This window comes from Anoplophora glabripennis, unplaced genomic scaffold (assembly GCF_000390285.2).
Source record: "Anoplophora glabripennis isolate ALB-LARVAE unplaced genomic scaffold, Agla_2.0 scaffold202, whole genome shotgun sequence".
Lineage (NCBI taxonomy): Eukaryota > Metazoa > Arthropoda > Insecta > Coleoptera > Cerambycidae > Anoplophora > Anoplophora glabripennis.
In genome coordinates this window covers 386,781-413,278 of record NW_019416304.1, presented here as the reverse complement: position 1 = coordinate 413,278, position 26,498 = coordinate 386,781, and the positions used below count along the sequence as shown (strand labels likewise).

The 26,498-nt window shown below is 30.2% G+C and overlaps 2 protein-coding genes across 3 annotated transcripts; both read right to left on the bottom strand.

Annotated features, from left to right (window-relative positions):
- Positions 1–1,938: 1,938 nt before the first annotated feature.
- On the bottom strand, positions 1,939–7,188 carry LOC108908387 (23 kDa integral membrane protein-like). Its single transcript, XM_018712423.1, has 5 exons — positions 6,907–7,188; positions 4,667–4,864; positions 2,684–2,857; positions 2,390–2,587; positions 1,939–2,124 (listed from the first exon to the last, which is right to left on the bottom strand). Exons 1-5 carry the CDS (start codon positions 6,964–6,966, stop codon positions 2,059–2,061), a joined length of 696 nt encoding a protein of 231 aa, XP_018567939.1. The 5' UTR covers positions 6,967–7,188; the 3' UTR covers positions 1,939–2,058.
- Positions 7,189–9,147: 1,959 nt separating this feature from the next.
- LOC108908384 (CD63 antigen-like) lies at positions 9,148–24,111 on the bottom strand. Of its 2 annotated transcripts, none has more exons than XM_018712419.1 (5): positions 23,923–24,111; positions 13,757–13,954; positions 12,674–12,853; positions 11,960–12,187; positions 9,148–10,154 (listed from the first exon to the last, which is right to left on the bottom strand). In XM_018712419.1, exons 1-5 carry the CDS (start codon positions 23,980–23,982, stop codon positions 10,083–10,085), a joined length of 738 nt encoding a protein of 245 aa, XP_018567935.1. In that variant the 5' UTR covers positions 23,983–24,111; the 3' UTR covers positions 9,148–10,082. The 2 variants fall into 2 exon arrangements, with proteins under 2 accessions (XP_018567935.1, XP_018567934.1); XM_018712418.1 differs by lacking the exon at positions 23,923–24,111 and adding an exon at positions 16,906–17,033.
- Between the last annotated feature and the right edge of the window lie 2,387 nt (positions 24,112–26,498).

Genomic DNA, 26,498 nt, shown 5'->3' with positions numbered 1-26,498 from the left:
TCTAACTTCGAGGATATTAGTCCAAGCATTATAGAGAAATGCTTACAGAAATTATTACCTGGACAAAAAAAATATGACCGTATAGAAAATTAAATTTTAAATTGAGTTTCTTGTTCTTTAAACTCGATCCAATATGGCGAACATGGTTAAAAAAAATCGCAAAGTTGAAAAAAACGGTTTTTCTAAAATAACTAAAAAAATATAGCACGGATTGAAAAATTTTAAATGAGAAAGTTGTAGGTTTTAAAAAGATCTATCGACTGATTTTTTGAAAGTATCGATTGCTTTGTTACTTTTCGAGATATATCGAAAAAACCGTTAAAAATCTTCTCTTTTCTCTTCTTCTATAACTCGTTTACATTTACGTACCCATATTTGCTATTTACTGCAAGCATAGCCCGCGGCAAGCCAAAAAAGTACATTTTTGAAAAATTTAAAAATATTAATTATTTTTCGAGATATATCGATTTTTTGAAAAAAAGGCGCTCTCGAAAATTGGCTAGATCTTCTCAGCGGATAGCCCTACAGTAACGATTTTCGGTTTATTTTCTTCGTAAAGAGTTATATTATCATGCTGTTAAAAAATGTTGACGATTTTATTAATTTTAAGGATCAAAAAATGACTTTGAATAAGTTGCACTTTTTTGGGTATGTTTTTTTCAAATTACTATTTCAATTTTTATTTTATGAAAATGACTTTTAAAGAAAGAAAACTAAACATTTACGGGTCTATTTTGCTTCTAAGGCGAAAATGCTATAATATTCGTGTTTAGCTACCCCAGATTAAGTACAAAAAAATAATAAAAATTGAAATAGTTATTTGAAAAAAACATACCCAAAAAAAGTGCAACATTTTCAGTCATTTTTTGATCCTTAAAATTAATAAAATCGTCAACATTTTTTAACAGTATGATAATATAACTCTTTACGAAGAAAATAAACCGAAAATCGTTACTGTAGGGCTATCCGCTGAGAAGATCTGGCCAATTTTCGAGAGCGCCTTTTTTTCAAAAAATCGATATATCTCGAAAAATAATTAATATTTTTAAATTTTTCAAAAATGTACTTTTTTGGCTTGCCGCGGGCTATGCTTGCAGTAAATAGCAAATATGGGCACGTAAATGTAAACGAGTTATAGAAGAAGAGAAAAGAGAAGATTTTTAACGGTTTTTTCGATATATCTCGAAAAGTAACAAAGCAATCGATACTTTCAAAAAATCAGTCGATAGATCTTTTTAAAACCTACAACTTTCTCATTTAAAATTTTTCAATCCGTGCTATATTTTTTTAGTTATTTTAGAAAAACCGTTTTTTTCAACTTTGCGATTTTTTTTAACCATGTTCGCCATATTGGATCGAGTTTAAAGAACAAGAAACTCAATTTAAAATTTAATTTTCTATACGGTCATATTTTTTTTGTCCAGGTAATAATTTCTGCAAATTTAACATTAATCCGTGACAGAATGCTTGGACTATATACATTTTAACGTAAATCCAAACCATATGATGAATTTATGATGAATTTTAAACCTTTCCACATCCCATATAGAAACCCAAAATTATCTATTATTACTTGTAGTATAATACATGAAGTTTTGTAACGCATTCTTAATTCAAAATTTCTAATAATTCTCAAACGTTAACGACATAAGCTATGCAACCATATATACAGCTTCCATGTTTTGTTCTGTAATTTACATCTTGTAATAAATAGCCTGACTGTGTACTAAAATTGGAACACCTTATACCATGTATGTATATTATTTTTCGAATACATTGTTCACTCAATTTAAAAGGAATAGGTCCTAAACGGTTAATATTTAACAATGTTTTATTTATACATGCAAAATATTTACATCATTTTGAGGAGTATTAATTATATTCGAAAGCAAAATACATCTAATTGCTAATATAGAAATCGGAAATAATAAAAAGAAAGCAGATTTCCAAAAATATTTATTACTGATTGTTGCAATACATTTCACAAAACAGAAATGTAGATTCCACCGTTGTGTTCTTATTTACGTTATTTCTTAAGATATAAATTTTAACGCAAATCTAGACCATGTTATAATGTTTAAAGCTTCCGCATCCCAGAGAAAAACCCAAAATGGTCACAAGCACCTGTAACATAAATGTTCGTAATAAAATTTACAGCCGTCTTCAAATGTTAGCGTCATAAGATCTGCAACCACAAATACAGTTAGTTGATTCCTGTGATAATTAGATACTGTTTACTCTTGAACCAGTCCCATACATTTAAATAAACATACGAAAATCTATCAGTTATTGCAAAGAATCTAAGAATGAACTATGGTAGTTTTTTTTATAGTTTAGAAATGATTCAAAAACAAGTGAGTATTTATATCCTTCAAAAACATTTCTTTACCTCTAGTGCTCCAAAAACTACTGAAGCATATCCTATTATAAGATTATAAAACACGACGTAGCCAACTACTACGATAGTGCAGCCATTCTCATACAAAAAGTTTGAATTAAATTCACATTTAACTTCGTTATCTCCACAGCAAGAACTGGGCAGTTGATTCGCCCAGTTTGCGGGTGAGGTATGACCACAGCAATGCATCTGTGAAAAGAGCGTTGAATTATATTAACAAATTTAGTGTTCTAGTTATCAAATAATTGTTTTTAATATAAAGTAGCCGTAGATACGTATATTTACCTCTTTTTGTACAGTATTAAGGAATAACGGATCTTTCTGGAAATGTTTGAATGAATACTTAAAATCTTCTTGGATTTGACCGATCAAACCAGCATTGGACCACCTGAATGTAATGATGGCAAATACTCCTATCAATATTTGCAGGATAGATAGCACCAGTAAAACTGCTGAGTACTAAAAATAAATACATTTTTAATCCATCACAAAAACTCACATTTTAGAGATTTATTTTCATATTTACATTTTTATATATCCACTCGGAAAGAGAGAATTTATTGATATGTGGTACATTTAAGATCTATCAAATAACATGGCCTAAGAAGAAAAAAGAAGATAATGCATTTTGTTTACAGTTTTGCTGCCAGTATTGCAACCGAAACGCGTTGCATTTATCACCTTAGATAATTATTATCTTCAATACGTTTTACTTTATGCAAAAGCATCAGTCAGTGACTCCAAGAGACTGTAATCTTTGTAGCATTGATGGTAATGCATTGTAATCACCCGCTTTATTATCAGAATGTATTCTGTGGGAAGCTTAATAACTGTAATTTACATTCCCAAATCAATACACAAAAATATGTATTATAAATGGTTTGAGATAGCTGTTTTTTTTTTTTAAATAAAATAGGGGATGAAGTTAACCATGACTGAAAACAAGTGTCCTGCTAAACAGAATCTGTTTCCAATAGGTATTGGATTGGAACTAACGTAAAAAAATTCTTTTAGTTAGACAATGACATGATTAAGTCGCATTAGAAAAACTTTTGCGTATATTGGAAATTTACTGAAATCTAACAAAAAAGGTATATTCTAAGAGAAGGTTTCAATGTGTCAAAGAAAAAAAAATCCAGAAACACTTTAATTTTTTAGCTGTAAATACAAATTATTTCTGTATTTGCTTTAGCTGGACTAGAAACCTTATCATAAATAACAATTACTTTATGTTTTGGTTATACTATCTTGCCTTTATGAACTAAAATTTATATTGGCGATGTTGTTATTTGTTTGTATCAGTGAACCAAAATAAACTGATATTCAACAGAATAAAGAAACTGAAGCCTAAACAATGTTTGTATTGTTTTGTTCACGAGGAATATAATAGCACTTTTTTCATCTGTCTTCTCTTAACCCGTTTTGCCAAGTGTTACTTTTAATCCGAATAAAACATACATTCACTTATATACCAGTTATGTAATTAAGCTTGTATGTTCGAATCTATTTTTCATGTATTATGCTTTTTTATGTAATCGTTTATTGTTTCTCCTGCCCTTTAATTGGATTTGTATCTGTCTGGGCAGCTGTACTTTAAATAAATAAATAAATAAATAAATAAATAAATAAATAAATACCCTAGCAGAGCAATTCACTTGAGACAAACCGACAGTTGAATAAAATATAATTCTAAGTGAGCGGACGGACATTCTTTTGTTGTGACAGCAAATACATTTTAGCAAAACGCATTTTCTTATGGCAACATCATTGTTTTGTGGTCCTTGCAAATATTTAATTAACTGTAGCTAAAATGTAACTGTAAACTAAAATACTAAAATATCCTAGCAAAAAGCCTTACTTGGATGATTTCTTTTAGTGCATACTTCTCGCGTTCAAATGTGCCAAATTGAACAGAAGCCTGCTACTGAGTTACCTACATACAGTGTTATTGAAGCAAATTCTAAAGACAAATACTTAGTAACAACTCAGTTTTATTCATGTTAGCAGACTGTTAGCTGAAGTTTTCTTCTACCAAAACTATTGCTTTTACTTATAAGTAGGAAGCAAGTAATTCAAAGTAATAATTACAGTTACTGTAGGTTTTGCTTATGTAGTAAGAGCAGTAGTTAGCTTTTACTCATGAGACCCAATATCTAGGCATATTTAGTTTTAAAGCAGTAAATTACATTTCTGGGAAAAAAATATCCTGTTCTCTATCATTTACGAGATGGAAGGTCAAAAGTGACAGCCTCCAGCATCTATACTCACCATATTGACACAGCAAGCGACTTCCTTGCAATACCCACAACACCCTAAAATAATCAAGGGCAGGAGAGCTATTCCAAAAAGAATCAGTGACAGGGACGGTATTGCAATATACATTTCACCTAGGGTTTCCGGTCTGTTAATTTTGTACATATTTATCAACATGTAGGTTCCGAATACTATCTCGGCAATGCTGATAATCTATAAATAAAAACAATGTCGGTACAGGAAACGTTTCATTCCTATCACGTAACAAACATGTATTAATCAATGAACACACATCGAGTTCTGCATAGGATACAAGTAATTTATTTTCTAGAAAATAAATTAATGCGAGTAAATACCAGGGCATAACGCAGACCAAGGTCATGCATCGTTTTCTGCTTCTAAATACTAATATTTTAACTTTTGTTGCGATGGTAATAATTTCATTGTATTAAAGAAACTATTTGGTTTGTGGTATAGTTATTATTTTATTATACAAGGTGTTTTTTAAGTCAGTGTCCTATCTTCAGAAGGTTGTTGATTTTAAAACAAAAAACCTTAATGGACAAGAGATCTAAAGGGACTGGTTTTCAATATATAGCGCATTGAGGCTTAAAAACAAATCATATTTATGCATATGAAGATATTTGTTGTAAATACGCGGGACTTGGACTAATAAATTAGTTAATTAAATACAAATATTAATTCAATTGGTAGTGGAGTTGCTATTGTCATCAGTAACCCCTGAATTTCGAGGCCACTGGGTTTTTAAGAACTTCTTTTTCGGAATACAATTATAAGTACAAAAAAATATCAACAGTTAAAAAAAAATCATTAGCGTAGGAATTTTAAATTGTCTAAGGAACAGTAAGAGGGCATACCTCTCAAAAGGAAATAAATTTTCTGAGCCAATGCCTTTTTTAATTCCTTGGTTAATATTAGGTAGAGTTTATTAAATGTACATTGTGTTTAAAACTTACCGTTTTCGAGATAATCAGTTGTTTTTGAAGAAAATCACAATTATTTCAGCTCTCTAAATGAGGCTAGATAGCGTCTAAACTGTAAGAGTTAGAAATCTGCAGTTTTCACAGTTCGTATTGGCATAAATATCTTGTCATCTGCGAGCAAAACGTGTACCTACGTTATTCAGACTCGGAAATACTGAGACCTACACTTAATAATCCTACGAGGTGAAAAACTATTTTTTAAATGGAATGACCCATATTGTCATGGGTGAATGCAAAATTGAATGCCCTTTCGACTGATATAAAGTTGTCCATACTTATCTTTAACAGTTTTCCAGAAAAATCAGGTATTTTTCTATAATCCGAAAAAGTAGCTATGTAACAGCGTCAAGAAGGCCTTGCAAAACCACTTGTATATTTTCGATAAATTTAAATTAAAAAAACAGACATTAGATCAAAAATGGTTCTTATCATTGAAATAGAATAAAAAATACGAAAGCTAGAATATTTGGTATGAATTAATTTCACTTATCCAGAGCACTGAGTGACGTCGAAATCCCGAGATTTCCACTGATACTTCTTCTCAATACCTTCTCTACTGGTCGATAGATTTACAAACTAATTCAGTGAATTTTCAAGTTTCTACCATGATTCTTGAGGCAATTTACTCTAGAAAGGCCAAAAATAAAACAAATTTTTAAGGTTAGAAAAGTGACTTTGAAATCACCCTGTAATTATATACGTTTTCTCTCTTTTAGTTTAGTTGTTACCTGCGCAAATAAGTTCAAAACAATTTAACAAATCCCTGTGCCAAAACTTTCGGCTAGGTGTTGCTTTTTGGGAATATTTTTACTTAATTTAAAATATCGTATTATAAAAAGCCAAAATTCTTGTTTAAGTAAAGTGAGGCCATAAAAATTAAAAGAGAAAAAAATAAATATGTCACAAATAAATAATAGCACACAATTTTTCCTATGTTCAAATTCCTTATTTTTTAACAATTTATTCATATATCCACAGCACCAAAACTAAAAATTTACGGTTTAAACAAATTTTGTTCAACTCCTGATTCAATATTCCACAGTTAAAGTAAAAGTGGTATATATACATATTATAATTTAGATTAAATCTGTATCATTTGCTTGATTTTCCTGACTTGTATGTTTGTTGAACACGGCTTCGCCTCGTAAAATACAGTACATCTGAATTCTTTATCTTTTACACAAACTACAACACAATAAATGAAAGATATGTCACTTTATCCATTATTGTTATATTATAAATTATACTTACAGTAAAAGTTGTAAGGAAAATCAACCCGGTTGATTTTAGACATGTTTTACCACAACACATTTTGCTGAATTAACTGGAAAACAAAACAGCACTGGGTGGAGGTTAGATATATCAAAAGGAAACTCGTGCAAATTTGATTTTGATACATTGTTGGTGGCGGAAACAAAAATGACGCAAACATAGATAACTTGTAACCTCAACAGTTACAATCTTAAATCCGAATAAAGCATAGAATTGTATCGCTAGGAATATAAATAATCGATAAGTTGCTTACAACCAGAGTGTGTGATAAAATTACTTCTACTTTCGAAGTTCACACACTTGTTGTATTATAAGAGCTGTTATCGCTTGAAACCGGTTTGCCTAGGAAGAAAATACTTGACAGACAGCACGTCTCATCTGTACTGTAGGTTATACCAGAAACGCTCGCTTTAATTAATAATATATTTTTTATTATAGTGATTCGTTCTTCCAACTAGGTACTTCAGTTTTTATAAATAGGTATCTACGAGGCCACTTCAGAAAATAATCAAACTTTTTGACAGGACATAGCTAATACAATGTGAAACATCGCCTTAATGTTAAAAATGTTGTCACCGCCGTTCTTGGTAGGAGCTAATGGAGATATTTAGTGATATGCTATTGGCAGTGTTCGAGACAATTTTTGTAATGTGCGATTTTACATTTCAACTTCTGAAACAACCCTACGGAGATGATGCTCTTGGGTCGTAATGTTACAAATGGTGTTCACTATTTAAAAGTGATCGTCAGTCAATTGAAGATGATCCTCGACCAGGAAGGCCTTCGACTTCAACTGATGACCCTATGTTCAGAAAGTCAAAGATCTGGTGCGTGCAAATCTCTGATTGATTGTCACAGAAATTGCAAAGGAGGTTAGCATCTCAATAGGGTCATGCCATGTATTTTTGATTGAAAAATTGAACGTACATCGAGTTGCAGCAAATTTTTTCCTCGTTCGACAATGACAATGCACCCACAGACAGCTTTGTCATTTGCTCAGTTTTGTATCAAAAACCAGATTACTGTCCTCCCTCACCCACCTTAATCACAAACCTGGCTCCTTTCGATTATTTCTTATTTTCGAAGTTAAAATCAGTGCTTTCAAACTATTGTTGACATCAAAGCAAATTGGTCACAGACTTTAAAGGCCATTTCAAATGGACCTCCAGGACTGCTTCTTGAAATGGAAACTCCGCTAGGAAAAGTGTGTGAATAGGGGAGGGGAGAATTTTGAAGGAGACAAGGACCCACCCGTAAAAAATTAATAATGAAATTTAAAAATATAAAGTTCGGTTATTTTCTGAACAGACCTACTATGTTGCAAATGTACTAATAAACGAAAAAATTTGGTGGTACAAATTTATTATATACACATTTTAGCAAAAGTAAACATTCCTTTTACCTAGTTATTGTATTAATTAAACTAATGCAAAAAATTAAAGGGTCAAAAGAATTTCCGAAATTTTTCCGTGATTTTTGGCAGACTTTAGGTGAAAAATGGTCGTATCGAGAATTAAAAAGCATTTTGAAGCTCTAAGATTCTAGATCTTTCGGACGAAATTTTTTAGAAGATATGGTTATCATGCAATTCTAATAAATAACGCGACAAAAAAATTTTGCTTGCAAGTCATGCTTAACATTAGTCATTTTGTGAATATTTCTAATTTAGCCATTAATTTTCTAAAAAGCCATAAATTACCCTTTTTCCTGTTTTTTAAAATTCGTGTTAAAGATGATTTTTTTTTCGAAAAGTTGGCGGCAGCACGTTAAAGGAAATTTATTCCAGTTTTTGAAACTACCCTTCAATTCTCTATATGACCGTTTGTCACCCGAGATATCGATGATTGAAGACAAAAGAGTCCTTTTCCATTAAAAGTCCGATATTTCGATGAAAAATGTCGTATTGAAATTTAAAAAAAAACGAAATTGAAGCTAAATAAACAAGCTACCTGGTCCATGCAATGGCTTAACTGAAAAAAATTTCCGTGGACTCGGAAAAAAAGCGCCATTTCATGGAATTGCATGATAACTGTAGCTCCTAAAAATTTTCGACCGAAAGATCTAAAAACTAGAATCTTAGAGCTTCAAAATGCTTTTTTTTAATACCCGTTGCGATCATTTTTCACCTAAATACAGTGTCAAAAATCACGGAAAAATTTCGGAAATTATTTTGACCCTTTAATTATTTGCATTAGATTAGAACAAAATAAAACAAATTCGTTATAGAGGAATTTTTATAGCATAAACAAAATTAATGTTTACAACCTTTCGTAGAAAAGATCTCTTAAAAGCTATAATATCAACAATTTGATAAACATTTTATTATTCTAACAATATACTTAAATATTAAACTGAGTAAAAATAATAACGAATAACAATTCACAATAAATGGACCCTAATGAATCCATTGTATTATAAAATGTCACCCATAAATTTAAAATTCATGCTTAGAATAAATGACTATAATGAATGGTGATCAAAACATGCACAATTATTATGAATTCTTTGTAGTTAAATAAATCCGATAAAACTAGTGACAACATAATTAATTTACAGATACATATTATTATCATATTTACCTTAGTTGTGTATAGCTGAGTTACATATTGAAAAAAAGCGTTTTGATCAAAATATTGTAGGCTATAATAGGCTATATATTATTCTTCAGTGTGCAAATTTTTGGCATCAGAGTTTATTGAGCTGATATAGGTACATCTAAGAAATACTTGAACAATTATTAAACGAGTAAAATTATCCTTTCTATGTGTTTAAAAATTCGATTTTTATTCCAGTTATTGTCTTGTCTTGCTTTGTCATTCTGCATAATCGTAATAAACGCAAATTCCCTCTTTTGATGACACTTTTGATTCGAGATGTTATCAACATGTAATAAAGTAATTAAAAAAAACATAAGTTTCTTATTAAGAATTTTTTTATAGTACAATATAATTGGCTAAATTTGATTATATCTTTCTGATATTGTCAGAAATGACATCTGAGATTGCAATATCATCAACTGCAAAAAACGCCTAAATTAACAACTTGTCAAATTGGCAAAGGCATAGTTAAATTATGCTGTTTTTACATATTTGGTCAAGTCTTACTGAAAACAATTCCCAGTAAAACAATTTTACGGTAAATTGTGCAACTAGCAGTTATCTCCAGCTCCCAATTTGGTTCCTCCATATACAGCAGGACAGACATATTCCCAATAAAGCAGCGATTAGCTAGAAAATTAAAATTAAGTTAATACAATTACATTTAGTCTACTGTTATAATAATATATACAGGTACATTTTTACTAACAGTTTCAGTATATTGGTGATGGTTACGTGATTAGCGAAAAGTGAACAAAGTTCTGTACCTACATCATTATAATATAAAAACTAACAGGAATATTACTAAAAAATCATTCAAGACATTTTCAAATTTAGTATAGTCCAATTCCTACATAATAGCTGTATTGATGTAAAGTTTAAAAATAATCACAGGTGTCGAAATCAGGAGGGTTTGAAGCTTTTAAAATACAAATTATTTAAATGTTGGAGATAGTTTTCTCTTACATTTTCTAGATGGACCATTTCCAATAATAATATTCTAATATTCTTGTTTCTTTAGCTTTGTAGAAGGCTATACTAAGTGTTCGACAGCAGCGATTGAATATGTCGTAGATACTTTTCATGCAAATAAATATGTAGATGCGAATTTGAGCAGAACTTTAAGATACAGTTTGTTGGAAAATGTTTCATGACGACAAATGTCCATTTTTAGGTCTAATGTCATAAACTTGAAAACGCGGGCTAATACTGCAGCCCTGGACTAAAAATGGACGTGAAGTAATGACGTCCGTGAAATATTTGGGTACGTAAAATAACTTTATATCTAAAAAGATATTAAACTAATTGTATTGATTACCAACACTAAGCCAAATGTGAAGCTGCCTTAAACTTAATTTATAAAGCTATCGTCTTAGCTCTTTAGCGCTGTAGTCTCTATTTATTTCTAAAATGTCTCGCATAATAGTACTAATCATCATTAATGAAACCCTAAGCCTTGACCTTCGTGGTTCTTGCAAGACCAAATCCGATATCTACAAGATAATAATATATACATACCAACCACTGCATGTCCCGGAAGTAAGTTTATTTGCTTCCGCTGTAGTAAATAAACTATTAATACATTGTTTTCAAGGAGGTAAATGGATTTTACCGTAGAAGTGGAAGTTGCTATGAACAACGGGAGGTGAGTGAGGTAATTTACCTCCTTAGGGATAAAAGCGATTTCGAGTTATAAATTTTATGAACAAATAAATAGAAATATTTGATTAACATTACATTTTATTAATTACCTATTATGAATGAATATTTATGGTAATTGGATGGTTATTACATTTAGTAACATTTATAAAATCTGGATTAAACGTAAGAATGACGGCTATACACCTAAAAAGTCAAACGTTTTTACAAGAGAACAAGTCAACGATTTGTTCGTTCAGGCACCCGATAACACATATTTGCTCATGAAGGTAGTGACGGTCTTAGGTATTGTAAGAGCATGCCGTTCTGATGAGTTATGCAAAGTTACTTTGAACGTCAATTTCAAAAATTTAGATGACATTATTGAAGTTACAATGCCAGATTCTAAAGATGGTAGGTATGTCACGTACGTTTACAATTACGTATCGTTTGGGTTCTGTTTCACCTAGAAATTCTCAAGAAATATATCAAGATTAGATTGGAAATTAAAATTGAAACTTCACGCTTTTTATACACCATAAACCAGGTAGATGTTACAACGAACCAGTCGGCAAAAATACCCTTTCTATGATTTCTAATAAGATTGCACAGTTTTTGAAACTAGAACATCCTGAAACATATACAGGCCATTCATTCCGAAGAACATCGGCAACGTTACTGACTAATACAGGAGTTGATGTATTAGCAATCAAAAAAACAATGTATTAATAGTCTATTTACTATAGTAGGAGCAGGTAAAATTCATATTTAACCTACAATATTCTTAAATGTCTCACCTCAGTGCTGCCAACGACCACAGAAATCCACCCCATAATGTAGTTCGTCACGATCGTGAATTGTGAGACGGTTTCGGAACAACCTTTGGTGTGAAGCTCATTTGTGTCAAAAGTGCAGGTCACGATTGATCCGCCACAACAGGAAGGGGGTAGTTCACTTTGGTTCGGCAATTGACCACGGTAGAAATTATACTCGTTTACGGCATTTACGTGACCACAACATTTCATCTAGAACGGAAGCATGTCATCACTCTATAAACTCAAAGGTACTAGACAAGTTCGTATGTGTTCTTCACAATGTGTCAGCTCTGTCGTGTCACTGTCGAGTGTCATATCACAGATTATTTGTCATGTCACTTTACTCTACTGTCTGACAAACGAAGAGACGTTTATTTAATTTCATATTATTCATAAAATTTTGGTAAAATTAGAAATTATTAAAACAATGACATCGAGGTTATGTTATAACAAAACATTCTGTTTTACCAACTTGTGATTGGTGTAGTTCTTGACAACAGTTAATTAATCTGTAATCGTATTAAATGATTCATCAATGTTGATGGCGCTAAGACCAAGAGATTTTAAGTTGACAGTACCCGCCGTGCAATGTTGGTTGTCTAAGCACTGGGGTCAAGTGGTTTGTAATCATTTATAGAGGCTCTATATCATAGAAATAAAACTTTCGTTTATTTTTCATATACCGTCACAGCTTACCCAATTTTGTATGTTGTCCATCTTTTCGGGGTTGTCTTTATAATTTGTTACGGCATTTTCTATGTCTGCGCTTATTCGCATGGATAAGCTTCTTGTGTAGTTAGGATTTCCATAAACGATAATGCAGTATCCTCCAAAAGCCAGCTGTGAGAAGGCCAGCAAAATTAGAAATGAGGCGTACTGAAAAATAAAATGAATGTATGAATTTCAACACATAACTTAAAATAATACGATTTATTTCCATCAGGAAAACCCAGTTACAGGGAATTATAAAAAGATTGCAAGAGTGAATTTAATACAATTTATCATAATAAAACCGCAAAGTATATTTTGATAAAAACTAGGGAAATAGGTACACCTACAGTTGTTCATATTTGTAAACAATGTTTTTTACTGTATTCAATGACGAAAAATTAATATCATATACTCGGGTATATTTTGAACCAGCACGCAGTACTAAAATACATATTTATCTATGGAGACTATTATAGTTTATATTATCATGCATCTAATTATAGAAAAACAATATGATTGATCATTTCCGTCGGAAATAATATCAAATTTGTTCAATAATGGAACGATAGTTGACATCTTCCTTAAAACAAATGTGCTTCAAAAAACGCCTTTAAGCATATTCTACTTGATATAAAACCTAAAGTCTTATTGGCATTCATTTGGTTAGTGCAAATGAATTTGAGTAACAAATGTAAGATTAGAATCAAAGAAAATATATAAATCCTTTAACACAATCACTTCTTGAAATTGTATAATATAAATATATTCAGTTTAAATCTGCAAAAAGAAGATTAATACTATATGCATTAGGTAAATCATTAAGAAACGGGAGAAATAACAGTGGTCCTAAATCTGAACCTTGTGGAACACCAGAAGTGACTTTAAATTTTGATGGACTGAAACTATCACACTGAACAACTGTTGCCTCTCTGTTAAGTACGATTTAAGAAAACGAACAAAAGCATGTTGTTCATATATTTCTATGGGACAAACAGAAATTTAAAAGACTTTACCTAAAAATATGCTGAAAAAAGCAAGTTATGTACTTTTTAAAATGGGCATACTTACTGATTCGACGCAATATTTTGATTCTCTACAAATCCCACAGCAGCCTACGATTACTAATATCACTAGTACCAGTCCAAAGAGTATCGTAATTGCCGACGGAAGAATGGTAACGTATTCTTTTATAACTTGTTCACTATTTGTGACAAGGATGATGTAAGCTGTGAATGATCCATACGCTACTAGAGCCAGTCCAGCAATCTGAAAACAAAAGATGAATTTGAATCAAAGTAACCATAGAATAATACAAATGCCTTCTTTATTGTTAAAGTTGTCCGACACCCTTTGACCTTTCGCTGTTCAAATTATGACCATCATCGGAATAAATCTGGATATATTTTTCGTCAAAGAAACAATTTTACGTTAAAGTACAGGGTGATTCACTCCTACTAACTTTTTTTGTTTTTAGAGTTATAAAAAAATGTGAAATACAAAAGTTGCACGATTTTTTATGAAATTTTTGAAAATGATAGTAGAAGAACAAATGAAGTCAAACAAAATGGCCGCGGATGTTAATTTAAATGGAACACCCTATATATTTTTACATATTTGGATGGAACGTTCCCAATCAAGCGTAGTCCTAAAGGGTTTGTTGGGTCCATTTCTAACAATAAGCAAGCTACTATCAAAAACGAAAAGAAGGTTTTTATTAAGAAAAAAATATATATTATTGTTAGGTCCCTTGCAGGTATAATACAGTGTGTTTCAGAAAGACTTCCCGTAAATACAGGGGGTGATAGTACGACAAAAAATAAGAATTTTTTGTCTTATGAACTATATGTCTATCTTCTCTTTTTTCGCGATACAGAGCAACAAAATAAAATTTTTTAAATAGAATTTTTACTAAAATTTCCTAACGGTGCGAAATATTTTTATGAAATTTGGTATTCCGGGGTTTTTAAGGATGCCAAATACGTTGGTCTAATTATTTTTTTGGATATTTCATAGAGGGCGCTAGTTATGCTACAGTCCTATTACCTTTTAAGTTCTAATTTTTTTAAGGTTAGGTTTTTCCATTCGGGCTCCAATTTCTAATGTACAATTTTATTTTCTAAAAATAATGTACCCTTGTTAGAAGTTTCTAATGTGGATGATATTCGAGAAAAAAGGCTTTTAATTAAACTCTTACAATATTATGGTGTATAAATAAATGACTTTTCTCAAGGTAGGCTTATGTCGAAACTTATTGATGGATGTCTTATAAACAACGCATGCATTATTAGTAATATTTTAAACTCTAATTGACTTTATATCAAAATTTTAGTGACTGTAATTAGTCATTACTAACTACAGTCACTTAAAATCACTAAAATTTTGATATAAAGTTAATTAGAGTTTAAAATATTACTAACAATGTATGCGTTGTTTATAAGATATCCATCAATAAGTTTTGACATAAGTCTACTTTGAGAAAAGTCACTTATTTTATACACCGTAATATTGTAAGAGTTTAATTGAAAGCCTTTTTTTCGAAAACCGTCCACATTAGGAAGTTCTAACAAGAATACATTATTTTTAGAAAATAAAATTGTACATAAAAAATTGGAGCCCGACTGGTAAAAACCCTAACCTTAAAAAAATTAGAACTTAAAAGGTAATAGGAATGTAGCATAACTAGCGCCCTCTATGAAATATCCAAAAAATAATTATACCAGCGTATTTGGCGTCCTTAAAAACCCCGGAATACCAAATTTTATAAAAATATTTCGCACCGTTTGGAAATTTTAGTAAAAATTCTATTTAAACAATTTTATTTTGTTGCTCTGTATCGCGAAAAAAGAGAAGATAGACATATAGTTCATAAGACAAAAAAAATCATCTTGTACAAAAAAACTATTGTAATTATGTTCATTTATGACAAGTATTTTCCTAAAGTTTCACAAGAAATGAATTTCTTTTATTGCAAGAAAATTTTATAATATTAATTAATTAATTATTTATTTAGAAATTACAATATCCAACAGGACAAAGTCCCAATTCCAGGACAAGTTAAAGCAGAAAGCCTTAACTAAATATAAAAAAAGACAAACTAACATTAAATATGAAAATATAAGTTCTACACAAAATAGAGCAATCAAAATATAAAATCCAGACAAAAGAACTTAATTGTAAACAATAACTGACAAATAAAACAAATAAGTGAACTAATATATATACAAGATAAGAATTACATTTACTAGACAAACAATTTTTTATGTTACTCATAGAATGCAAAAAAAAAAAAATATCAAGTCGATCTTCATACTTTTAATAATTGAAAATCATTTGATATAGGGGAGATGCTATTAGTAAATTTGTACGAGATGTGGGTAATTGTAAAGCAGAGAGAAATCTAAAATTAAGTCTAGATATAAAATTCTTGAAACTAACGAGTCTTCATTTAAAGTATTATTTATAATTTTAAAAAGGAATATAATTGAAAACATCATTGGTTTAAGGCAGACTATTAAAAAAAAGTCCTTAGAATTACGCAAATAAAGCCTAAATTTTTATAAGCAGATTTGGTTATTAAACTAATGTGCTCGTCAAACGATAATCTAGTATCAAATGTAACACCAAGGTCAGTAAATTGCGTAACTCTATTTAGAAAGGATTCACCAATTTTATAATCAAAATCTAGATTAATTTTGCGTCGACTGTAAGACATAATTTTACATTCGCTTACATTCAGAGGTAGATTATTACATGAACACCAATTGTTAATCTGTCAAGATTATCTTGCAATCTAGTACAATCAGTAGAGAATAAATAGTTGACATCGAGGCATTCAGTTAAGTTATTAATAAAAATAACAAACAGCAGTGGCCCCAGGACTGACCCTTGCGGGACTCCTGAATACATTATTTAGCGTTGTCACGTTATTTGAGGTATTTGTTACCGAAAACTAACTCAAATTAACTCGAAATATAACGAAATTTCCGAAACACATTTTTAGGAGTATTTTTCCGAGAAACACTCTGTAGAAAGAGCACCGTGACACGGTCTCGCGAATGGATTATACAGTACATCATTGCATCATAGTCTAACAAAGCAAATAAGCCACTCGTTCTAAAATAAATCGTTAACTCACCACTCAAACGGCTGCCCTGCATTCTACAACGTGCATTAAAATGATTAAAAGGTGTTATTAGGGAGAGAAAATCGATTCTTACCAAAAAGAAGGTGGCATATGCCCCACTGAGGCAAAGCGTAACAGCATCACACCACCCCATTTCACTCGAAAAACAAACCGTAAGTTTATACTAATTAACAGTATTCATTTTATCGATTCGGCCTTAGAGGCGACTGCAAATATCTCGGAGACTAAATGGCGTCGACATGCTGGACTATAAAAGGCGGAAAGTCTGCCATTCTCATTCCTCTGGATGCTCTGCACGAAATATAACGATCCTGCCCATTTTCAGCCTTCAAAGGAGTTATGAATTCAAATGGAAAATTTGTGGTCTATCAGAACACGTCTGCTTGATTTAGCAGTCGGGGGAAACCGTGTCGGTTGCCGCATAATTATTCTTGAATCCGAAATGTCAGTAAATTTATTGGTATTAAATTACCGACTGTGTATTAATAAGTTTTTAATTTGAAAATAAATAAACACTGATAAATTGCTAAATGTTCCTTAATTGCAAACTGATTATTTTTTAGTTTTACACATTTAGCGAAGTAAATAATATATGGAAATGATAAAAAGTCTTGCAAACTGTTTTTACTGCTTGTTAAATATGTTTTACACATTTTATAATTAGCTTGCACATTTTTTTTTACCCTGCTCTAAATATATTGCTTGAAATTATTTATTTGTGGCATTGTTTTCGTGTTTTTCTTTATTTTTTGGATATTTTTCCGCCAATGGATAATTTTAAAAATTAGTGAAATATATCCTTGCGCCAAAAATGTCAGTTAAGGGTTATTTTTATGAAAACAGTTTTGCCTTTGTTTAAATTTTTCTAAAACAAATTTAAACTGTTAAAAGTAACTAAAACGAAAAGTCAGAATAAGTTGAGAAGTCGAAAATATAGATTTTTGAAATGTAAATTAACATTTTTTAAAGTGTTTTTTGTATTTCGTATTTGTCTGCTTTTTTCAATGTGAAATTTTAGTTTAGACAAAACCATTTTCATAAAAATAACCCTTGACTGATTCTTTTGACACAAGAATTTATTTCACTAATTTTTAAATTTATTCTAGGGTGGCAAAATACCCAAAGTATAAAGAAAAAAAAACACTTTAAAGGTATTCAACCAATTAAAAAATATACAGGGTGACCCGTTCATGATTCAAAAAAACTTGTGTGCAAGTTCCTCATCGAAAAATAATAGGGGTAGTTCATGTAAAGTTTTTTCTTAGACGCCCTGTTTTTGAGATACAGAGTGTTGAAGTTGTCACTTACCAAATGGTTTTCCTTAATTATCTTTAAATCGGCTAAAGATAAAAATGGCAAAATTAGTACACGAGTAAACATCAGTTGTGCGTTAAGAATAATGTGCAAAAGGTTTCTTTCTGAAAAGCAGTGTCGCCGATACAAGTAATTGGAGGGGTGCAATCGAAAAAAAAAATGTTATAATTCAAAATTTATTACATTTCTAAACGGTTGTGTAAACTCTAAAGCATACTACAAAAAAAAGGTATACTTGTTGAAATTCGGTAGCATGTACCTTTTCGAGAAAAATGAAGTTGCATAGAAGAAAATGGGGGATAATTTCAGAATCTACTGTAGTATTTCGAGTTTTGCTCATTTATTAATTATTGTGCAGCTGTTTTGTTCTGTATGTCTCCGAGTCTACTTCCTAATATTTTTCTGTTCTTATCACTTTTTTAAGCATTCATGTCCATCAACAATTCAGCCCATTCAACAATAATTGTTTATTTTAATAATGGTAGTGTAGTAGTTTACAAAAGCTAAAATTAGTTATTAATAGACAATTAATTACCATAATCCGTTTATTTTGATTTACTTTTTTAAATGTTAGTTTACAACAAGCTGAAACTTAAAATAAATTCTAATTTTTTTTAGTTAATAAAATGTTTTACAATTAACTGTTTCCTGTTATACGTAACAAATTAAAATTATAATCTTCAACGCAAATACTATTGGTATCTAAATATCTTCAGCTCATTCAATGGTAAAGTCCTCTTTCAATTTAATATTTTGTGTCGCTTTATGTGAGCAAAAAATGCAACTTCATTTTTCTCGAAAATGGTACATGCCACCGAATTTCGACAAGTATACTTTTTTTTATAGTATGCTTTATAGTTTACAGAACCGTTTAGAAATGTAATAATTTTTGACTTTTAATATATTTTTTTCGATTGTACCCCTCCAATTACCTGTATCGGCGGCACTGCTTTTCAGAAAGAACCTGTTCGCACATTATTCTTAACGCACACTTGATATTTACTCGTGTACAAATTTTGACATTTTTATCTTTAGCCGATTTAAAGATAATTAAGGAGAACCATTTGGTAAGTAATAACTTCAACATACTGTATCTCGAAAACAGTGTGTCCAAAAAAAAATGTTACATGAACTACCCCTATTATTTTCCCATGACGAACTTGCACACAAGTTTTTTTGAAACATAAACGGGACACCCTGTATACAGAGTGTCCCGCATAAGAACCGACACAGGGCAAGTCCATGTAGGGGTGTCCAAAATATTGTAATTTAACCAATCTTACCTATATAAAATGTTGCACCCCTGAGGAGTTATTAGCCCCCAAAGTGGGGAAATAAATTTCGAAAAAAATTAATATCTCTACAACGCTTTACCGCAGAAGAACCAAATTTGGTATATGATTTAGGTTTATTACTGGTCTTCTTTGACTATAATTTAAAGTTAATTGAATCACTACAAGGTGTTCATTGGGGATGACTCACCCCTAAAATTGTTCAGAACTTTTTTTTCATTGACCGAATTGAAAATAGTAATATTAATTCACAACAGAATTCAATTTAAAATTTTTTTTACTCTTGTTAAATTTTAAAAATCTTTATGATTTTCAAGAAAAACCGTATTAACTGACACAAGATTTTAACAGTGTTCATTAGAAAATAATAAAAACAAGTCAGTAGTAGACAATGAATTTATCTTTCAAACTTCTCGGTTAGTACCTAATAAAATTATTTTATTGCAACAATTGCCTCTGATTGTTGTTGGAAACGGCTGGATTTCTGCGAAGGAAACTGTAGAAGAAGTGTGGAAGAATTGTTGAAATAAAATAATTTTATTATTAACTTACAAGTTTGAAAGATAAATTCATAGCCTACTACTGACATTTTGATTATTTTCTAATGAACACTTAAAAATCTTGTGTCAGTTAATACGGTGTTTCTAGAAAACCATAAAGTTTTTTAAAATTTAACAAGAGTAAAAAAAAAATTTAAATTAAATTATGCTGTGAATTGATATTATTTTTCAATTTGCTCACTGAAAAAAAAGTTCGGTACAATTTTAGGGATGAGTCATCCCCAATGAACACCTTGTAGTGCTTCAATTAACTTTAAATCATAGTCAAAGAAGACCAGCAATAAACCTAAATCATGTACCAACTTTGGTTCTATCTTTTTTCTTTTTATAGCTCTGGTAATACCAGTAACAAAAGAAAATTGTGTCAAATAAGACTAGCAATAAATCAATTTCATTACATTTTAAAATTATTTTGTAGTATACGGGATGTTATTCTGGACATTAAATACACTTTTTCCGGTGTACATTGAGTTATTTGATATTAAAGCAAAAGTGTTTGTAGCATGTCCGAAATATCAACTACCTTTCCAAACGAATCATGATACTAATATGTATAGCATTTTCTTTATTGATTCAAGTATTAAACAACTTATTTTCTACATTACTTACCTGATACATTTCAACTAAAAAAATAGTCATTATATACCAAAGAACGAAGATTTCAATCACAGATATCTGTCTCAATTTGTTTCTAATTGTCAGTTTCTTATAATTTGAGTGTTTTAATTTTTTGTGTGGACATTTCTGCGTTGAAAAATTGATGTTACATAAAAATTAAATTTTCGGAATCAAAATGAACATGAGGTTATTGGTTGTCATTAATATGCTGCCACAAGACGTCCTTATGACATTTATCATGTTAGATATTCCTATTTCATATTACATTATATCGAAAATATTTTGCTTTGCGTTTACTATACTATTAATTGTAGATTTTTCGTTAGATATACTAATGGAAAATGTGCCAATCATGTGGTTGGTAAAGTACAGTAAGAAGTACATCAAACGAAATCGCTTCGTATTTGACTTTACCAAATCCGAAATACTACTTTCGGGACTTTCAGACGTTTCTTCAATGATTTTAGCTGATTCTGAAAATATGACCAACACACAGCATAAAAAGCGTACCAGTAAGAAAATAATTATTAACAAATAAACATGCAGTACCAAAAAATCTACAATATAGTTCGAAATATCTGCATCTTGCTGAGCTCGTAGTCCAGTACGTTTTTAAAGTTCTAATGAACTTTGTTAACAGTTTCAACTACAATGTCCATAAAAACTCTGCCCTTACGATTTTGTACATTTTGCAATTTAGTGGGAGGCGAAAAATAAATTTTACTTTTTATAAATCTCCTCAAGAAAGCCAATAATAATTTTAAAGTGTGAAGAAAATGATTTTTGATTCAACTTTTCGCACCGTATATCATAAAAATTAAATTAAAACAAACATATCTCTTTAACGTTATTGAAGAATCTTCCTTTAAAAAAGAAGATAGTTTAAATCAGATTAGTTGTTCGCGAGAAAACAAATTTTCAAGTTGTTGCTCAATTTTACTAGTGTTTTAATTTTGATGCGAAGTGTATTTTTGAAAATTTCACTCTATCCAATGACCTCAACATTTTTGCAATCCGACGTTTCGTCTTCGAGAAGCCATCATCAGATTGATTTTTTTTAATATATCGCTGCTATTTTTATGACAAAATCTAGTCATTTTAAATTCTGTATTAGATGATATTACTATTGTAATATTGTAAAAAGGTTTTTAGCTATCATTAAAAAAATTTCCTGAGTACAGCTCTTTCAAAATACCTGTATCTATTGGAGGAGAGGCAGAGAGGAGAGAATAAAAGTTAAAACAACACAAAATGTTCAACATTTTTTTTAATCCATAATTTAAAAAGATGTACCTAATAAAAAAATAATACGAATTTATGAAATATTTTATTATTTCTAATTGGTATTTCTAACAGTAGTACAAAATTGTTGGATATTTTGTGCGGTACTGACTTTTATATTGTTATGACTTCATCCAATAGATATTTTGAAAGCAACAGAGCCGTACTCAGGAAAAATTTTAAATTATAGCTAAAACAAGCTAAAAACTTTTTAAGCGATTACAATAGTAATATCTTCTAATTCAGAATTAAAGATGACTAGATTTTGTCATAAAAATAGCAGCGACGTATTTAAAAAAATTAACCCTATTATGGTCCCTCGAAGACGAAACGTCGGATTGCAAAAATGTTGACGCCATTGTATAGAGCGAAAAAAATGGCATTGTAAATATGTAATTTATTTTAAAATTTAATTAAAAAGCCAGAAAAAAAATAAACAATTTTGCAAAATTTCGGGTTTTTCCGGATATCTCCGGAACTACCCGGAATTTTAAAATTTTCTAAACAGCATATTGTTAGGTATAAAGAAACACAACTTTTTTGACTGAGCCATTCTTACCGTTTCCTAGATCCTAATGCTATCCCATCCTTATCTTGGACACACTGTATATCTATGAATTCATCAAACTTTAAAAAAAAATAAGTACACTAATCGATACTACGGAAAAAATAATTATTTATTTTATTTATTCACTATGCGACTTATGTTTATAGCAATACTGTACAAAAATAGTTTTGGGTCAAACAATGAGACAGTTTTTTTTTGTATTTTTTCCGTACAATTTAATGGCGTCATCAGTTTTTGATTTTTTTTTAATTTAAACAAATTATCAACAATTACTGAAAAATTAATTGCTGCAAGTAATTTTTTACTTTTTGCATTTTTGAGCATGTTTTTGAACTGTGATTACAGATTTTTTTATTTCACCAAAAAGTATATGTCACAACGAAAAAAAATATTACGGCGGAACTCTGTACGATGATTTTTTTAAGTAGAATTTTTCTTTGAAAAAAAATGTTTCTGGCCGAAAAAAGTGAATATCTCAGAAACATCTTGATTTTTTTATCTAAAAAAATTTGAGATTATTTAAGACAGGGAAAGGTATACTTTCACCAAGTTTCGTCAAAATTAAATTATTTTTGCGGAAATGAGAAATAAAAAACGAAAAATCAGAAAAAACCTGTTTTTTTCATTTTTCTCGGAAATTTTCAGGTTATGTTAAAAAATGACCACTACAAAAGTTGTGGATTTTTGCATGATCTACAACTTTTGTGTTGGATACTTTTTTGTTTGACGTCAACTTTCGCCAGAAAACCCAATGATACAATTTTTATATTTTTTTGTTTATTATAAGCCCCTTTACCATTTCCACTTATGAAAGTCCAGGTAACAATTTTCTTTTTTTACCTCTAAAAGTTATTTTGATCGGTTTAGATAGTGATTAATTTTTTGAATCTATTTGAACCTCTATAATAAAGTAAAAATACGAAAACTAATAATAGAATACTTATGTATTTTTTTAAATAGTAAAAAACTAAATTGCAAGACTTAGAGAGAATTTGGTACATCTATTTCAACAAAGAAAAAAGATACGGCTTTATAATCACATGCAAATATATTTAGAGACACACCTGATACTACCACAACATTTTTTATGTAACTGCTATCTCGTCACCCCTTTTAAAGCTGAATTGGGCCAATTAACTAATTAAAATTGCGCACATTAAACTAAATTGAAATAAATTTAAACTGGCTTAACACTTTGTGAACACGAACGCAAGTCAGATAGCTACTGGAGGCAAAAATATAAATAAACTAGATAGAATCGCAAAGGTATTATTTTCGTCCCGAACACTGAAAATTAAAAATAAACGCGAAAATTCTATACAGCGATCCACTGGAATTTTAGGGGTCGAGCTCCGATCTCTCTGACATTTACCGAAAGTTTTCACATACTTCAAAGTTCAAAATAAACTTTCCACAAATAAAAAAAGTGCAAGGTGTATCGAATAACTGGTACTTACTATAAAAGTTGTTTGGAATATAGCACTGATGGTCTTCAAGCAGGTATTACCGAAGCTCATTTTGTAGGTGATTTGAAAAAAAAATGAGACGCTCTCAGCGAAAAACAACTGCAGTTTATCAAAGGCTCAAACTTGCACTTCCCATTTGTGTCGCCGTACCAATTTAAGCGTGACTAGCGACAGCGGCACTTTACAATTAGTTCGACCTGTACTATGAGTGGCAACACCAACATATCACCCTCAGAGGTCATAGGTCACGGAAATATCTGCTCCCGGTGTGGTATGAATGCATCTTTTTGTTGGCGACAAGTTTAAGACGGTTTTGTGCTTTGTACTTATTGTTCAAAAATAGACAGCATAAAAAAATGCATAGATTGGAATTAAATCGGGAGAGCGATGTGGCCAGACAATTAATTAATCAGTTTGATTTATGAATTTTTGTACCTAAACAATAGTAGGTATAAGAACTTTAGCAATTATTCATAAATTTGTTTCTCCTGTGATATTATTTTAATTAAAACGAAAAATTGAAAATAGAATTTATGTTTGTTAGAAAACTAGAAAAGAGTAGGTACTCAGGCGAGTAAGTACAGAATAATCACTTAAAAAGTTTGAGATGGCAGTTTGTGGATGTAATGATAAATTTGCATTGAAACTTTGGCTGTAATTGTTTGTGAGAATTATTTTATTTTTTGTACAAGCCATACGCCACTGAATGCCAATATGTTCCTGCTATTCTTCTGTGGCTCCTTCGAAAAGTTCACTCTGCATAAATTTTCTACTATTTCGTAGAGTAGGTATACTGAAAGTACAGAAGCCAGAGAGAAAAATCATTTATCAAGCAAATTTTTCCTGGATTACCTTCAGTACAACTTACATAATAAAAGTGTAGATCCCTAGATCTGGGCGAGGTCCGGAACATTTTCAAAATTGCAAAAATGTTTAGAAAATTTAAAAAATTACCTATTTTATCTGAGATTTTTACTTATATCTTGGAACCTATGCATTCTGAAAGCATATTGAAGAGGAAAAAAGTTTTAGAATTGAATTTTACACAATATACTAACTCTAAGTCAAAAATGGTTAAATTTATTACCGATATTACAAAATAGCAATACTTCATGAAAAAATGGCAAAATAATCAAGTTTTTTGGATAATACTTTAACTTTAGAGTATAATAAAACAACACACCAAATTTCATTAAAATCGGATCGGTAATTTTCGCAAAATAATTTTTTTAAATAAATTTTGAAAAAATTTTTTCGAAATTTCAAAATGTTGCACAGCTTCAAATAAAGCATCTAGATACTTGAAAATTTTTTCACATAGAAAAGACCGCTCAACCTTTCAAATGGTTTTTGAAAAATTGAAATCGGTTGATTGGGACAGCCACAATAAATTTGTAAAATTAACACTTTTTTTTTCATTTTTAAACAATTAGAATACATTTACCAATTTGCAATTTAGTTTTTTTCAAAAATTATAATTTTAAAATACTGTTTCTTCTTAATTTTATCTGTATTTAACAAGAAAATTAATTTCCAAATATATTTTTCTTTAATTTGTTTAAACAAACATTATTTAAATAACTGTAATAATTAGAACTAAATACGTAAACAAATTTTTTCATTGAACAAATGCAATAGCATAGGATAAAATAGGATTTAATGTATAAATAATAAACTTTGTTTATAACAAAATATGTGCAAATTAGACAGTTGGCATTACGATATTCGAATTGCTTGGCTCACGAGAGATCGGATTGAAAAAAAAAGATTGAAATTAGTCCATTAGAAGCCGAGGTAATGCAATTTTTTTCGTACCTTCGCATTTTGAACCCCCAATTTTCGTGTTTTGAGTCACTTTACGCGAGTGCAAGCGACAGCTTTTCCGCTGATTTATCTATGTTGCCGATAACTTACGGATATGAAAATTTTTTCCAGCTTAGAAGTCGGAAAAACGAGGCCACTAGATCAAAGATTATTGCTAAATTGCTTAAACGGTAAATGCCGATAAACTTTGACCGCTTATATCTCGAGAACCAATAAACGGAATTTAACTTTTTTCTAAAGAAGCGTCTTTCCGGGTACTTTAAAATTATAATTTTTTAAAAAAACTAAATTGCAAATTGATAAATGTAATCTAATTGCTTAGAAAAAAAGAGTATTAAATTTAAAAATTTACTGTAGCCGTCCTAATCAACCGATTTCAATTTTTCAAAAACCATTTGAAAGGTTGAGCGGTCTTTTCTATGTGAAAAAATTTTCAAGTATCTAGATGCTTTATTTGAGGTTGTACAAAAAAAAAATTTTGTTTAAATTTAATCTAATTTTAATAAAAAAATAATAATAAAAAATTAAATTAAATAAAAATTAATCCTTTAAATGGAAAAGAGAGGAAAGGAAAATTATTATTATTATTTTTTGTTTAAATTACTATGAAATTGACCAAAGTGGGATTAATTCAAGAGCGATTTTCTCAGAAACCGTTAAAGATAACGATTTGAAACAAGAGTACCTTTTTAACGTAAAACAGTTCGGGAAAACGGAATTTGCTGTCCAATTTGTTAAAAAGT

Excerpts from the sequence above, each read along its gene's own strand:
- LOC108908387 (XM_018712423.1), bottom strand. The coding sequence starts at position 6,966 with ATGTGTTGTGGTAAAACATGTCTAAAATCAACCGGGTTGATTTTCCTT. Across the intron at positions 4,865-6,906 it reads TTTTCCTTACAACTTTTACT|ATTATCAGCATTGCCGAGAT; the intron begins GTAAGTATAATT and ends TTTTATTTATAG. Across the intron at positions 2,588-2,683 it reads TTAATACTGTACAAAAAGAG|ATGCATTGCTGTGGTCATAC; the intron begins GTAAATATACGT and ends CTCTTTTCACAG.
- LOC108908384 (XM_018712419.1), bottom strand. The coding sequence starts at position 23,982 with ATGAGCTTCGGTAATACCTGCTTGAAGACCATCAGTGCTATATTCCAA. Across the intron at positions 12,854-13,756 it reads CAAAATATTGCGTCGAATCA|TACGCCTCATTTCTAATTTT; the intron begins GTAAGTATGCCC and ends TTTATTTTTCAG. Across the intron at positions 12,188-12,673 it reads TGGACAACATACAAAATTGG|ATGAAATGTTGTGGTCACGT; the intron begins GTAAGCTGTGAC and ends CTTCCGTTCTAG.